A 16,457-nucleotide genomic window follows, 5' to 3' on the forward strand; every position below is an offset into this window, starting at 1 on the left:
TTCTGTGGAGAACTTTTATAATGATGCCAGAGATCTTGGTAATATTCTTAACTTCCGTTCCTACATTTTTAAATATTTCATATATAAATTGATCACCAAGCTAATTCGATCCTTATCGAATTTTTATACGCTTCGGAAAAGGTTTTGAAATAGAATGATCCTCCAATTCTCTGGCGCATTAAATCGTTGTTTGATTCCGTTTCGATGAGTTCGTGTGACAGTGACGGCCGTGATCGAAACACTGGAACTCCTAAACTCGCTGTGAAACGACCCGTTTGAACTCATTGTAGCGCACGAGTATTTATAGGCAGACGCATTTTTGCTCGACGCGTGGCAGATTTATACGGCGTAGAGGCGACGGCAGTTTTTACGACTCAATCTCTGTCGCCGCGGGGAAAAAACCGTGTCGCGATTGTCTGGAAACTGTATAAAAATCGCGGCGCTCGTGACACCCGTGGTAATTTACGCCGCGATTCGTTCTATCGCCAACGATTTCCACGGAATTGCCCGGCAAGATTATTCGATCGAACTGCACGGATCACAGAAACTAAAGTGCAAGGCTGGCAACAATATTATTTAAAAATTCTACTAATCTAAAATTTTTATTAATTCCGGTGGTCGTCGAGAAAGAGCCGTGGAAATTCGTAGAGGACACGGTTTCTCCGCTTTTGGCAGGACACTCTTCAGCCACGTTATAATCCACGGAACAAGCGGGCACGACAAGCGTGGGCAGAAGTGACGGGTCATTTGCATAATCCGGCTCGTTGAGCAATTAAGTTGCTCCGCGTTATTCGCGGGAAGCTCGTTTCTTCGACGGACGCTGCTCTTTGCCCCATCGGAAGTCCTGCTTTGAGCCGCTCTTCTTGAAAACGCAAGGAAATTCCATCCCCTTTGAAAATTAGTGCAGTCCTCGAGTCCAGAGACAGGATTGTTACGATTGCAGTCGACGCAATTTTCGAGCAACGCGTTCCCTGCACCTCGATCCTAGATTATGGCCGCGATATTTTATGGAGCACGCCCCCGTGCATGCTGTAGCGTCGTTCAACGTCAACGAGCGCGTTGAAAAGCAAACGGAAGGGTGAACAATCGCGCAGGACGCGGTTACTACGCCATTAAGCTCCTCCTTTGTCCGCCGTCGCGTCGATTTCCTAGCACGATGATAGCATCCACGGCCAGAGATGATATCCGCCAGCGCGAAGCAATAGATCCGATGTCACCGTGCTTCCGATACGAAATCTTCGCGAAGACGCTCGAGGAATCGATGCGGGATAGAGCCGTATCGTGCTGGGAACTGATATACGGTCGTTAAGATGAAGCCGGAGCATCGCGAGACATCGTCGAAGAAATATAAACATCGTAAATTGTTCGTGGTGGCTTCTTGGATGTTGCGAAATTGATCTTCCGACTTTATTTCGCGATCCTGATAATTTTATCTCGTCGATTCTACGATTAGAATAATCTTCTCTTTCTCTTCGAATATTCTAAATAATTCTCCAATTAAAAACAACAGAAGATCGCTATGGATATCGGACTGGAAAGGTCAAAGGCGGTGTGAATGAACTGTTGTTGCCATTTCGTAATGCAAACGCATTCGAGGCTCTTTTTCTTCCACTGGACCGATAATGCTCTTATCAGAGAAACATTAATTCCTGATCGTACAAACGAACGACCCGGGCACGGCGATCATTCACTGGGGAACGGCCATTGATAAATCGCGTCGGAACGTGGTTGAATTTTACCGCGAGCATGTTTAATCGCGTCGTCACTTCCGCAATTTATTCTTGTTCGACTGTAATTGCTCGATAACCCAGTTCGGTCACACGTCACTCCCGACGACGATTTGTTTTGTTTCCGATTTCCTGTCCATCTCGACTCAAGATAACAGAGCGATGTTTAATCGTGGCAACGGAAATGGGATGCAGATCCATTTAACGCTAGATTTACGGTCCCCGGTTGCGCTTACTTTTATTGAAACCCGTGTTGACGATTTCATTAAAATGCAGGTTTGCTTTTAATTGAACTTCAATCCCTTAACGCTCACGGTGAACAGAAATTCTACGTTAGAAACGTAAGATGCAGCATCGTAATTAAGAAAAATATATTGTTATGTGGCCCAGAAATAAATTTAATAAAGAAAACGGGTTAGATACGGAATCCCGTAAAATTGACGCGTCGAAACCATTTCTCAGTAGAATTCATTTCCGAAAGTAGATTCTCCAATTTCCGCGAAACACGATTTAGAAGTAATTACGCTAAAATTTGAAATTAGTCGTCTGCAGTTCGCTGCGAGCTCTCCTCGTCGTCCCCTCGAACGGGAGAATCTACCCCCGCCGGGAATGTCTCCGCGTCCAAGGCAACGTCTACTGGATAAGCTTTACCGATGAGTCCGTTTAACAGATTTCCAAAGAAACGCGCAAATCCTTTCCCCCCTCCAGATCGCTATACAATTGCTCGAGCAATCCTCCGCAATGCACTTTGCAGTGCAATCGTTCTCTTTACAGATTAAATCCTTTCGTTGACACTGAACCTACTCGTTTCTTTCCTGTCGTCTTTATCTTCTGCAAAGTATAAGTAAATTGGAGGATTAGCTGCAATTTACCAGAGGATATCGTGATTTAATATTAATTTTTCCAAAGAAAACTTGAATTTTCTTGAGAACCTCGAGCGTTCGAACGAATTTACCCGTGTATTAGGGACACGTAGGGCCCCAGTATGCTGCCCTGGGGCGTGCAGAGGCCGAATCTATTCCTAGCCCAGAATATTTAAGGACGAGAACCGTTCCCCTCTCGCGGATTCATCGAAACGGTCGCCGAAAACAAATAGACGCGACGCGATCGTTCGGAACTGCACTTTCAGGCGACAGCGTGCTCGTTACCAACGTACGAGGGTCGAATAAAATAAATATACCTCGGCCACGTGCGTGCGAGCGTTTACTGCGCGATGTGGTCGGGGTTGGTTCAAGATACAGGATGAAATATTAACACTACGACCCCATCGGTTCACTGAAGCTCGCTGCCCGTATGTCGTTCGAATCTACCCTGATTTATACATTGCAGAATACTTTAAGGCGATCGAAAGGTCCCTTTGAAGTTTAATCGCGATACAATAATAATAGACTGTCGTGGATAGTAAACTGGGCCGAACGTACGATTTTTTGGCTCGACCACCCACGGTTTGCGACCGGCTTTTGCACGATGGAGCCGAAAATAAGCCGACACGTGTCGGGAGCGTTTCTGTCAGTCCTTAGTATTCAAGAAGTGTTTGAAATTGTGAACGTAAGGCGTGACTAAATAGCGGTTAGCCGCCCAGTGTTTTAAAACAGCCGCCTGACCCTGAGAAACTGGGCTTCGACTTGAAATTGATCGCTGAGAATGTCTTTAAACATCGATGGTTACGACTCTTGCGTTGATAAGTGGGTACCAGGGATTATTAAAACGAAGAAAACTTATTTCCAATGATCGAACGCGTCTTGACATCTCTCGATCTACAAAATTTAAAAGCTACTCAAGGTGGAGAAATGAGCTGGTTCACCTCGTGCATGGTTAATCTGTACCATTTTGGGAAATAAATGATTTCGAACAATAACGAGGGGGCGAGGATTTCGAGCAGGAAGAAGAGTCTAGTTCGCGGCGACTTTGCGACCTCTGGAACAATGGGGACCAGTACGAACGTCCGCCCACGTTGGAATAAAAGCTTCCCCCGCCGTCTGGGTCCAGAGTTTATAAAGCGGAAAATACGGCTGTGTTTATCGCAGTCGGGATCCGAGTTTAGATCCGCGGCGGGTGCACTGACCAAAAGACAACAACGTCCAGCGCGGGGTTTCTAAACATAACGATCGCGTCGGTGGTCAGTGAACCCCTTTTTCATCGACAGGATGTTGATCCTAAGGTGTAGACGACGCGAATATCCCCCCCTTCGATCCCCCTCTATTCACGCGTTCTCCCTTTGTGAGAAGCTGCGTGAGGGAATTCGAGTTTGCTCGATCCCGAACCTCTGTCAGGATCGGACGTTCATTATAGACAGATCAATTGTGCTGCAGGATTAGCGTGACGCCTGATAAACAATCGGAGCGTACTGTTTAGGCTTCGCCCCCTTCGAATGGCGCCCAAACATGTCGGGAATCGAGACATTTGTTGCACAAAAGGCTCCAGGTTCGTTGCGTTAATTACGACTCGTGTCTGTTCGTTTCCAGATTCCGGAATTCAATTTGTATCTCGTTGTTAGTGTTTATCTATGGTCGTATTGTCGATTTGAACCATAACGAACGAATTTTAGTGCTTCGAAGATATTACGATCACCCACATGGTGAATTTGATCCGGTTAATTTACATTGCAAAGCCTGAATATAGATCTTTTATGCTTTGGTACCAAACCAAGAATTCAATTTGTATCTCGTTGTTAGTGTTTATCTATGGTCGTATTGTCGATTTGAACCATAACGAACGAATTTTAGTGCTTCGATGATATTACTATCACCCACATGGTGAATTTGATCTGGTTAATTTACATTGCAAAGCCTGAAAATAGATCTTTTCTGCTTTGGTACCAAACCAAGAATTCAATTTGTATCTCGTTGTTAGTGTTTATCTATAGTTTATATATACAAATTTTAGTGCTTCGAAGATATTACTGTCACCCACGTGATGAATTTGATCTGGTTAATTTACATTGCAAAGCCTGAAAATAGATCTTTTCTGCTTTGGTAGCAAACCAAGAATTCAATTTGTATCTCGTTGTTAGTGTTTATCTATGGTTGTATTGTCAATTGGAACCATAACGAACGAATTTTAGTGCTTCGAAGATATTACTATCACCCACCTGATGAATTTGATCCGGTTAATTTACATTGTAAAGCCTGAAAATAGATCTTTTATGACTTGGTACCGAAACAGAGGAATCAATTGGAGTATTTTCACGGTGCAGGTTCATCGAAGTCGATGATTAGCAGTTCGTAGGAGACGAAAATAATCGCCAAGATGGCCGTCTGGTCGCGAGCAGCCAGCGATCCCGGATGCCGGGTGAATTCGCGTCGATTACGGGACGTAATCGTCGAGGTTGCTTTTCATTTTTCCTACGGTTACGTGCGGGGAACCGGTCCCCGGCGAAACGGTCGCATTTGTATGCGACCGGGCAGGTGAAAAGACATTTTTTTTTTCGAACGGAGAACGGTCGCGCCAGACCGCAAGAGATACGAGGCCACGCATGTGCGACTAACTAAATTATAATGATTCCCGCGGCGGTCGACGGTTTACGGGATAGCCGATTCCTCCACGAATACGAAACCGCGGTCCTCTCGTGAATACGAATGAATCGTCGGGAATATGAATGCAGTCACGGAGACCACCGTTCGTTGTTCGACCGTTAGCGTGTCTAACTCTTCGTGGAATAGGGAAAAATAGAAACGAAAGACGCCGGAGACAGTTGATGGCGTAACAAAGGAACTCGTAGAAAGTATACAATTCTTTTTTTACTCGACGTTTACGTGGAAATTGACTCTGGCCACAATTTGTTCGGAGAAATCAGGTGTTGGTCCCATTGAAAGCAATAACGAAATATTGTGTTATTATTTAGCCACTCGTATACTCGAAAAGAGTCACGAATTTTTATATCTTCAAAAATATTGCGGACGAGAGGTAACAAAAGGGAGGAGAAACTTTGTCGTAGGGCATAATTTAACGGAGGCTGAGACGATCGAGGGTTCACAGACGATCGGAGTCCAGACACAGAGCCTGTAAATTGTGCATAAATTATGGCGAGTGCATTACGTTCGGTTGAAAACGGAAATCCAGATTACAGGCAGACGGGAGAAAAAGGATCCGGCCGATTAATTAGCGCAGGAACGTTTGAAAATTTCCTGGTTCCGGAGGGTGCGGGCCACGAGAGGCTTATTGGAAGCTTTGCTATTTTATGGGCCACCTGTTAGCCCGAGCGCCACTCCTCTTTCGCTACCTCTTCCCTCCTTCGTGTTCTTCTAACTTTGACTGCGATTTTTAGCAAACCGCGACGAATCTCGTTTCGAAGTTCTCGGTTCCAGGTTGTTTGCTACATTGCCTCCACTCAACGGTGGTTCCCAAATTCCTCCGACTAACCCTAAATCGCAATTTATTTGCCGTTCAACGTTTAGGGATTTTTCTTCTCTCTTATAATAGTGTATTTTAACGATTGTTCAATTATATCTACTTTTGTGTGTACAGAGTTTGCAGGAGTAATCATTCTATTTACACAATTCTGTGATCCAAATGTACGGTGTTTTTCAAAATAAAATAGAATGTGATTTCTTAAATATCTCGAGGGTACATTTAATATTCGTGTACGGAAAAAATTGTGGACTCTCGAAATTTAGAGCTAATAGTATTAAATAAAAAAGAATTGTAGTCTAGCAAAGCTTGTACTCTCCCCTGAAGAGCATCAAACTGTAACAGTATCTGGAGCTTGGCAACCCCCGCGGAGAGTCGAATAAACCAACAGCGAAGATTACCTATAACCACCCCTATCCCCAATAATCGAGGCGAATCCCTGAACGTCGCTCGACCGAGAACGTATTTAAAGTCCAAGATCTCAATATCTCTCGCGTCCTCGAGCACGAGTTTCGCGCACGGTTGCCCTCCCCGTTGCTCGTTCGTCCCCTAAAATCGCCTAACGAGAAAGGTTAAACGCGTTGGTCGATTATTCGAAGGTGTTAGGAGGCACGGTTCGTCCAGGTCAAGGGTAAACGTTGACCAGAACGGCGGAAAAGAACGATCGACGGCGGTTAACGACGACGAACGGTTCGTTCGTCTGGTAGGTGGAAAAGGTCAGGAAAAGAATGGCATATTCGAGCACCAGGGTTTGTCATTTTCTACGCAGACACCCTCGAAAACCAGCACGGAAACGGCTCTCGGTCTCGTGCAACCAATTCACCGTCCCCTACGAGTCGCATAGGGTAATGCAATATAACATGTGGAAGAGGGTGTCTCCTAGCAACCCTATGTCTTCTCACCCCCATTCTCTAAGCTTCGCCCTAAAACACCCTAAATCCGTTGCACGCCACCGCTGCCGTCGACACAACGAAACTTTCGTTCCTGTTTTCGCGGCTCCGTCTACGTGCCCGGATGCAGTTTGTAGTTTCAATGTTCATCCCCCGCGATCCTGTAGGGTGTGCTCCGAGATCATCGACGGGTTATATCGAGTTCCTCCAAAGAAACAACGACGCTTCCTTCCGGTACTCGAACTTACGACCCCTCACGGAAACTATTCTTATTTTAAAATGACAAAATATTCTCATAGGTCTAAATAAAGAAAGTAAACTTTCGTTCGTTTAATAAAATATTCTCTTTTTCGAACTAAACGTCCAATGGAAGACGAGTTTTTGGGAGCTTTGGGGACAAAGATCGCTGAAAGAAGAGAGTCCAAAAAGGCCAGTTATGGTGGACAGAGTCCTGTGCAAACAGAGGGTGTTCGTATAGGCGTAGTTAGCCTGCTCAACAATGCGAACGTCCAAACACGAAAGCGTGGAACGCATACTGGGGGGCAGAAACGCACGATTCTATCGATCGTTCGGCCACGTTGGAGGAGCGCGGTTATCCCATAAGAGCGGGAAAGGCTGAAATGTTTAAAGTGGAACCCACCGGTGTAACAATGTAAACGGGATGGGCGCCGGTTATGGTTTACAAGCGGGGAACGCCGACGGAGCGAAATTAACGATCATGATAATTGTGCCAGCGCGAAGAAAGGGGAAATCCTGACACGCTCGACGCTCTGGCGTTCTTCAACCCCCAGCGAACGCGCGTGCAAACACCATCCCCGTCGCGACGAACACTACCGCCAATGTACAGGGTGTCCGATCGAAAATTTATTTACTCTCGACAGAAGCACCAGTCCTCTCGAGTCGTCGAGTTTATTTATAAACTTCCTGTTTGAAACTGCATCATCTTAATGGCGACCACTGCGGAGGATTAAGACGAAGCGAATGTTACGTGTAATATTACCCTACGGAGCAAAAACCAGAAGATAATTACGTTTCCAGATCTTTTCAACGCATGATCTACACTGTTGCGCAAAACATCTCGAGATTAATTGCGCTCCGTAAACCGAACGTTCTCCATACGTTAGGCTTGTATAATCTGTGGGAGCATCAAAGAAGGTATAATTGAGTTTTTGTTAAAATCGTGAACGTCGATCAACATGAATTTTTTCACGTTCCAAGTCGGTTGGTTGAAAGCAGTAATTTCGTGCAATTTGTTGACGCTCCTAAAAAGTTATTGATTTTTCATTTTTGCCTGTTCATCCCTCGATTCATGAACTACTGAACGCTTTGGAACGCGCGAGAAAGGATAAAAACAACGTCGTCGAACACCCTGTATGCCTGTTAGGCGAAAGAAGGGCATTTGTGAAGTTTCACGGCTCCCCCAGCTGAAAATCGAAACTCGTTTGCGCTCAATAATCGAAGGAAAGCCCGTTGAAGCACCAACGTGCGAAACAATCGACGTTGAATGCGCCCGACCCCAGGTTGCAAGGTCCACGCTTCCTCGAACACATTTTTGCTCCGCGCAACGAATGTTGTTTTGTCCTAGGTCGTCGATGGACCGGGGGTTGAACAGAATTTTGTTTGAATAACAGATAACAAACAAAGCCTCTGTCCGATGAAACATCCATTATTCGAGTCTTTGTTATCCAAAACCGACGACCATTCGATCCACTACTTGAACGTTTGCAGTTCCACCCTTCCATATTCTCTTTGGTCACCTATGAACCATAACTGTTTCAGTTCTACTTTACCATATTCTCTTCTTTTATTATTTATCTTTAACGCAGTTTCGATCTCCAATAGAGATCCATATGAAGCAGAATCATAGAAGGATCATAGGTGACATTGATGTTCTAGGTAGTTTCACTTTCCCATATTCTCTTTTTTTATTACATATCAAGTAGAGGAAAAGATACATATTCTTTGAGAATTTCTCACGAAGAAACCATGAGACTTCTTAATACTAATGTTTCACTCACATCATTGCTCATCTTTTGAAGAATATACACAAATTTTTTTACGCCATGTATAGACTGTTTCAAGAAGTAATTAATTCTATTTTCTTCCCTATTCTGAAGTAATTAATTCTGCGTCGAATCTTAGATCACGTGATTATTTCGATCCAAAAGGGTTGTAAACAAAGTTTAGTTTATAATTGCTACACTTTCGGTAATTTATCCAAGATTCTTGCCAGTCCATCAAAGGGAACCGATCACCGTGGAACGAGCGTTTCATCGATCGTTGTTGGACGGCGTAACTCGTTAGGTGGCCGGTAAATGGATTGAAATCACGCATAATCCGCGCCGCGAGAGCGTACTGACGCCAGACGACGCTCGTCTGGACGTGTCCCCTCGCCGCGACGGCCAGTTTCCCATCGACGGAGGATTGATCGTGGGCTAACGTTGGCGAGAAGAAGCCCGCCGCGTTCCGAGTCCGCACACTCGAGGGCGATTCGGCCTGCTCGTAAATATTTAATGGGGATTCGCGGCGGGAACCCATAATGGTCGATGGTTGAAAAGCACGCGTGCATATCGTCCCTGTCCGTGCACGCACACACGTAGACGCGCGGCATCGTTCTACATAATGGAAAACGGAGAAGAATGGCTCGCGGAGAGTAATAGTTTCGCCGATGGGGTGGTCGAATCGTCTCTCTGTCTCGTGTTTTCTATGTTATTTTTCTCCCCTCCGCGTCTCTTCGAGCCGTTTCTTTCCGCCTATTGCCTGGGAACGTTTGGCACCCGCGAATAGACGGAAGCCACAATGTGTTTTAACGCCGATACCACCGTGGATCCTATATTTTTTGGTTCTCGTTTTCCCCGCTTTTGTGTCTCTCGAAAAGAGGAACCTGTTAACATTTTCGATTAGCTACGAAAGAGCTTCCCCGATGAAAGAGTCGTTTTTCTTGGAAAATACAAACTCCCATGCAGCGTAATGAAATGAGATTTATTGTTAACTTCAGTTTACGTAAGTTCTAACCTTGTCGGATATTCTGTGTTTCGATAAGATAAAGAGTAATAAGATAAGGCAACTTGAACTCGTTACGTAATAACACAACAAATAGGAGACTGATATTAACCAATATTTAGGTAACTATTTGTTCACGATTAAACAATACGAAGTCCGTAGAGAGAAGCACAGTCCTTCGACTCTGAAAGGTTTCCTTCCCTCCGTTAAATTCCAATATTACGTTACAGATAATTAAAATAACGGTTCGCGTAATCGACGAGATTTCACAGCACTTGAGCAACCGAGAGACGTGCACGCCATTAAGATTCCGATCTACACTTTGAACAAAACGCTCACGCGAGCGGAAGCATCAGTTTATTCCATCATAACTATCTGTCAGTTTGTCCAACCCCTTACGTGTATTATCGCTGTAATTATTGTCATGTATGTTTAGAACGATCTACGCTTACAGTGCTAACATTCGAAGAGCTCTAGAAATTTAATTTCAAACAACGTGTTAGATATTTTTGTAGTGTACAATTTACAATTTTTAATCGATACTTTAGAGTCTGTGACTTTAGAGTCGCGGTTGTAGAGGGTCAGATGTATTTTTTAGAAACCAGTATAATAATAATTATATTCCGTGGGACGAGTACGAGAAAATTCCCGCTCGATATTCGACGTCCCTTCTCTCAATCACAAAGTTACCCCTCGAGTTCTACCCTCCAGTTACCCTCGAAGAAAATTCCCTTTTCCAATCGAAGGAAGTGGATCCAAGGAAAACAAGCTGCCGGGACCAAACCGAGATTCACCTTTATGGAAATGCCCCTGAAATCGCTTGGCACGCAAATATTTGGCAACCACGTCCGAGCTCCCATTAATTTCCACCCTGTTTTCAATTCCAAGACACTTCGTCTCGGCGGGGAACAGCCGCCGATCAGCCACCATCCTTGAACTCTTCCTCGCGACGATTGCAAACGTTTCCCAACATCCCCCCACGTAATTTTGTACGTTGTTCGTATTCAACTCGCGACACATGTTACTTCTCGAGGGCGTATCCGCGTCGATGACTGTAATTTCGATCAATTTCCCGAAAAACCACCCCGTTTACCACTCGATAACCTCGACGAAATATAATGGATACGAGGGTCGTTCAATAAGTTTTTAGAAAAAGATAGAAAAACAAATTATTTCAGCTAGATTCTTTTTATTTTTCAACATAATCTCCTTTTAGCTTTATACACTTTTCCAAACGTTTCTCCAACTTTTTTAAGCCATCTAAAAAGTAAGATTTTGGAAAGTCCTCAAAATAGGTATCTGTTTGTCCGTTTGAACTGTTATCCGCCGAGCCATTTTTTAAAGTTTGGAAATAAAAAAGTCACTGGGAGCCAACTCCGGTGAATACAGTGGATGTTGTAATAATTCGACCTTCAATTCCATGATTTTGATGCAGAAGAAAGTTCCTTGCTTCAATCGACAATAAAAATGAAACCATGTGATGGATACAACTGAGAGTTTGACAACTGTCTGTCATGATGCTTACTAAAAACAAACCATTTTCGATGCTACGAGTGCCAGGTCTTGGATTTTCTAAAGACTTATTGAATGACCCTCGTACAATTGTAAGGGATCAGAAATTGTTCGACGAATAAAGTCGCGAAACAAAAATCTCTTTAGAATGTCAATCGTTCGATGCTTTTTAAACAGGAAACGGACCGCCCACGATCGGATAAGCTACTTTTATTTCGACGCTTCGAACAAAATTTTCTCGTCGCGACACCGAAACGCGTGGGATGATTTGTATGTTGCTTTTGAGGCAGCAGATGCCACGTCTGCTGGAATATCAGGCTGGGTTTAGTTTAATCTATTTACACTTCGGTTTTAACCACGTGTCGTATATTTTCCTTCGCGCACGCGTACCGTCGTCTAAGTTTAGTTTCGTTGGATTCCTTAATGTCGACGGTGGTTTTCGTGGTTTTTTTCTTATTTCGCGATTGAACCGCGTTCCTGATACGCGAACATTTATTATCGTTGGAAAAGTTACGCTCCTTTGGCTCTCGACCGCGTGTTCTTCCCTCGGAAGCACGTCGCTACGAATTAGCGACGCGCGAACCCCGAGTCTTCGCAGCTTTAAGCTTCGAGGCTGGAACCTCGAAACTTGCTCACGAAGTTCTCGAGTCTTCGAGGATTCGACTAAAATCAAATTTTACCACGATCGTGTGAACTTTTACGAAAAGATGGAAGCAGTGATAATTAAACATTGGACTCGCAGCCCCGGTTTTCAAAGCGTTGCAAAATTGAATTCCAAAGGGTTACAAGCACGACGCTAGAATCGTATTTGACCAACGGTAGCGCGAACGCAAAAATCCGCGCGTTAAAAGGAACAATTTCCCCATTTGTTAATCATCAAAGTGGCAATGCGAAGCGAAAAAATCTCGCTGGAAAAGCCTCGCCCAGGGGCAGCCCGGCATTTCCCTGCGCTTTTTCATGCCCGCGATTCGTTTCCACCCTTTGCTGACGATACGCCGTGAGATTGGGTTTCGCGACGCTATTTGCGAAAATCCACTTACAATGGAAATTCCCCAATTTCCCCGTGTAACGGCCTTTTAAATACCAGTCAAAAGACGTCGCGCTGGCAGCCATCGTTTCGACGATAACGCGCTATAATAAATAGTTCGCGACTCTAGATATTTCGATCCAGCAGCAATTGATTAACCCCTTGATGTACTATTTAATTTCAACGTATACTATTTAATTTTGTTTAAATGTATTCGTGCTAGGAGTGACCACGAAAAAGAATAGATTTGTTTTACGAATACCTCGTGATTGTAAAAATGTGTTGATTTTCTAATAATATATAAGACTTGATGACGAGTAGCCACATGATTGTGAAACTTGATATTAAGAAATTGTAACGAGTCAGACTCGTTATTGTATGGCAAGGGGTTAATTTCTATGTAAGTCGGAGATGTATAACGATTTTCACGTGTGGATTTCTGCTCCTCCGGTCCGTCCACGCACGATGGATGTGACTAGCGCGAACAAAGCCACTTCCATGATTTCTGTTAAACGCGACACGAGCCTGGAATACTCGATATAAAACACGTCGAGAGGGAGAGAGAGGGTTCGTCGGGCGTAAAAAATCGAGTGATGCATTTAACGGAAGCGAACGTTCGCTCGAGCCCCGGCTGAAAGCCCCTGTCAAACGAAACGAAAGTAATTATTTCGAACGAGCGCGAACCGAGTCGATAAGTTTCCGCATAGACCTCTTGTCTGTTCCACGAAATAACAACAAAACAAATTTAAAGAAATAACAATCCTCCTTCCAATTTCAAGCTTAAGAATTCGCGAGAACTTATTAGAGTTGTATTCGAACCTGCCATCAATTTAGGACGCGGAGGTTTTATTTTCTTTTAAAATGACACACGTCTATCGCACCGTGAACGTTCGCTGCGAATATTGCATCGTAATGTTCTCAAACAGCGATGCATTAAAGATCGCAGACACCGTGGTTGCTCAATACTGCTTTTCTGTTACGAATATGACACGATCCTATATTTATGGGAGTGTCGTCATCGTTTGCAGTATGCATAGACAACCGGTGGCATCTTTCCCTCGTAGATAAGGCTGATAGAAACGGATCCCAGCTTCTGCACATGAAAGGACGTAGCAGAGTGCGTCATCCGGTGTGGAAGCGTTAATATTCCCGACTCGCAGGTCTCAGGTGCTAAAGATAGATCGCCGATCGATTCGATCCGGTGTACGTACACATGTTGACGCCGTTGATCGAGCAAACTTAACAACCGATTAATCCCGGATTAATCGAACCGTGCACGCTCTCGTGGCTTCGTTATTTTTTTATATTTAGACGAAAGGTCGCAGCTTCTCTCGCGTGGAGTATCGATTCGTCTGAGAATCCGTGTCACCCCCTTAAAAACGGGCGCAAAACGTCGTCCGACAATACCCAACCTAATTTATGAGCGACTTCTCAGTCGCGAACGCGGCGTCGTTCGTGCTCGTAAACGCCATGGCATTCGTGGTGAACGAACTCTGCGCCATTTCGGGCTTTCTGTCCTACGAAACTTCCCAAAACTTCATTTTAAACATTTTACTAGTTTATCACAGGCTAGAAGTAACGGCTATTTTGAATAACATTTAATAAGAGAATGTATCCTTCAGGATACTTTCTAATGGAAGTACCATTCCTGACGATTCATCGACGTGTAGGGGAATAGGTTTCCTTTTATCCAATCATTACATTCGCGTTGAATTTTTAATCGGAGAACGACTCACCCGGGACAAAGGGATGTAGATCAATGCAGCCAGCGAAATTACGGATAATCGAAAAGTCATCGACGATTGTCAGGATAATCAGATAAAGGGAGGCGATGCAGGACAGGTTGGAATTTGATTTTCAGCGTGGATGAACGTTACGGGGCAATTTCGTCCGTAATGAGTCGATCGAAACGATTTATTGCGAATTATTGCCAGTTTTCTTTGGTTCAGGTTATGAATTGGATACCCGGTATTCGAACAATGGGAAACGAACTTGATGAATTCACGATCCCACGCGATACGAACGGCCACAATATGGAATGCTTCCAAAAGAATTAATCGATCGGTCGTTTCCAGTTAAATATATTACCCTGGTTAATTTTTTAATATATTTTTTACATAATCCAAATTTGCAATTAAAACTAGTTTATTATTATCGTAGAATCTTTGCATTATTCAAGCGATTCCGGATCACGTTTGCAATAATTTAATAATTAAGTAAGATTTTATATTTGCATATTCGATTTTACGAGCAATTCCAGATGGATCAGTGGATGTTCTAATATTATTTATATTAGCGTTTCCATGTTCTATTTGTAGAACGCGTCGTTATAGATCGACTAAGCAACCTTTGGCGCTGGAAGGAAACGTTCGTAAAGTTTCCGCGAGAAACACTCTTCAGGATACAGCGAGAAGGGTTACTATTCGATTAGAAATCACCCTTCGTCGGGACGGCTTTGCCGGTGACACGCAGATGCGCCAATTTTCTGGAGGAAACGGGAATTGGAAGGTGGATAGGTTCAACCCTTGATCGCTGGGAACAGGCAAAGCCAATCGAACGAACCAGAAAATTGATCGTTTTCTATTCTCCTGTCGTTCGAACTTTTATTCAAACGCCGTAGAATCACTCGTATCGTGTTTTCGGCTCACCCTGTGTGCACTCGAGGATCGTTATAATTCGCAATCGCGTCGGTGGTGTTGGTAACCGTTTACGCACATAATACAACTCGATAATAACGGGCTGGCTATTATGGTCATTGCGAAATCAATTGACCGTTCAAGGCCAGCGAAGGATCTTCCATCGTCTCGTTTGGATATGAAATTTTATTCCCACAATAGAACCCATTTACTCGTCACGTTTGTATAATTTTATTCCACAATTGAAACTTCATTTTTCGTTCTATGAGCACTATAAAAATCCGTAGATGGTTTCTCTAATTTTTCTTTCAATAAATTTTTAAAAGAAGAATCGGATTGTTCAGAATCGAGTTAAAATTAAATTTTAAATATGTGTAATTCAGTTTCGAATATCTTAGAATACCTTACCATTTTATTTATATATAAAAGTGGTCCAATTTTCAAATGGTCATAACTTCTACAATAGTGAATATAATTCAATGAAATTTTTTCCTGAAGTATAACTCATGAGCACCTACAAACAAGTATGAGACAATTTTTCTCTAGGGCGTCAAACAAAATTACTAAAAATCAAAAACGAATTTTTAAGAAAAATCGACAGGGGGTAGGTGCCTAAATTTTTCGACGAAAATGAAAAGTTTCAAATCGTTCTAAAAAAATTATTTCTGGTTGTGGGGGTCAATTACAATCATTTTTGGTCATTATACATACCCCCGAATTCCTACGCGTTTTCGAGGAAAAAAATTCAGTACGAGTAGAACTTTAAACGTTAATAACTTCATAACGAAGCCTCCATCAACAAATTAGTATTCTTGATTTTCGCCTTATTTTGGTCTCTAGAATCTTCCATTAAAATTTTTCCTAGATGTGGCCGAACACCCTGTAGATTAAAAATGATCTCTCGTTACTGACGTTTCGAGTTTATAAAAATTCACGCGACCTCCATTATTTTATTTTTGCCTATCGATCGAATTACCGCGACGTGTCGTCTGGTTTTTAGGTAAGATTCCCCCTGGAGTGCAGTCGAGTATCCAGCGCAGGAAAATAACCTGTTACCGTTATTGCCGTTGCTATTATTTGCACCGTGTATCGTCGACGGTTTTATTCGTCGCGTGTGCGCCGCCACGACTGTCGTGTTTTTCATAATTCCGGCTCGAGCTCCTTTCGCTCGTGAAAACTCCGACCCAGACGGCGAACGCGGGGGTTGGGGGTTGGAAAAAGAGGTCGGTATCCTGTCGGGGGTGTCGCTGGTGGATGTAGCCCGACACGGAAGGAAGCATGTCGCGACGGAAATCCCGGCGTCTTAGCGACG

At 43.7% G+C, this 16,457-nt stretch overlaps 1 protein-coding gene across 4 annotated transcripts in view; it reads left to right on the forward strand.

The window, feature by feature from the left end:
• Dlp (glypican dally-like) overlaps positions 1-16,457 on the forward strand; it is a 119,089-nt gene that overhangs the window by 78,660 nt on the left and 23,972 nt on the right. Inside the window, exon 1 of one of the 4 annotated variants that reach the window (XM_076765036.1) lies at positions 9,867-9,970. The exons of the other annotated variants lie outside the window; for them this stretch is intronic. Coding sequence (XP_076621151.1) covers positions 9,928-9,970 — 43 coding nt within the window. The 5' untranslated portion in view covers positions 9,867-9,927. Of the gene's footprint in view, positions 1-9,866; positions 9,971-16,457 lie in introns of those variants that run through there. 4 annotated transcript variants of the gene reach the window in all.

Source organism: Colletes latitarsis, chromosome 5 (genome assembly GCF_051014445.1).
Source record: "Colletes latitarsis isolate SP2378_abdomen chromosome 5, iyColLati1, whole genome shotgun sequence".
Classification (NCBI taxonomy): domain Eukaryota; kingdom Metazoa; phylum Arthropoda; class Insecta; order Hymenoptera; family Colletidae; genus Colletes; species Colletes latitarsis.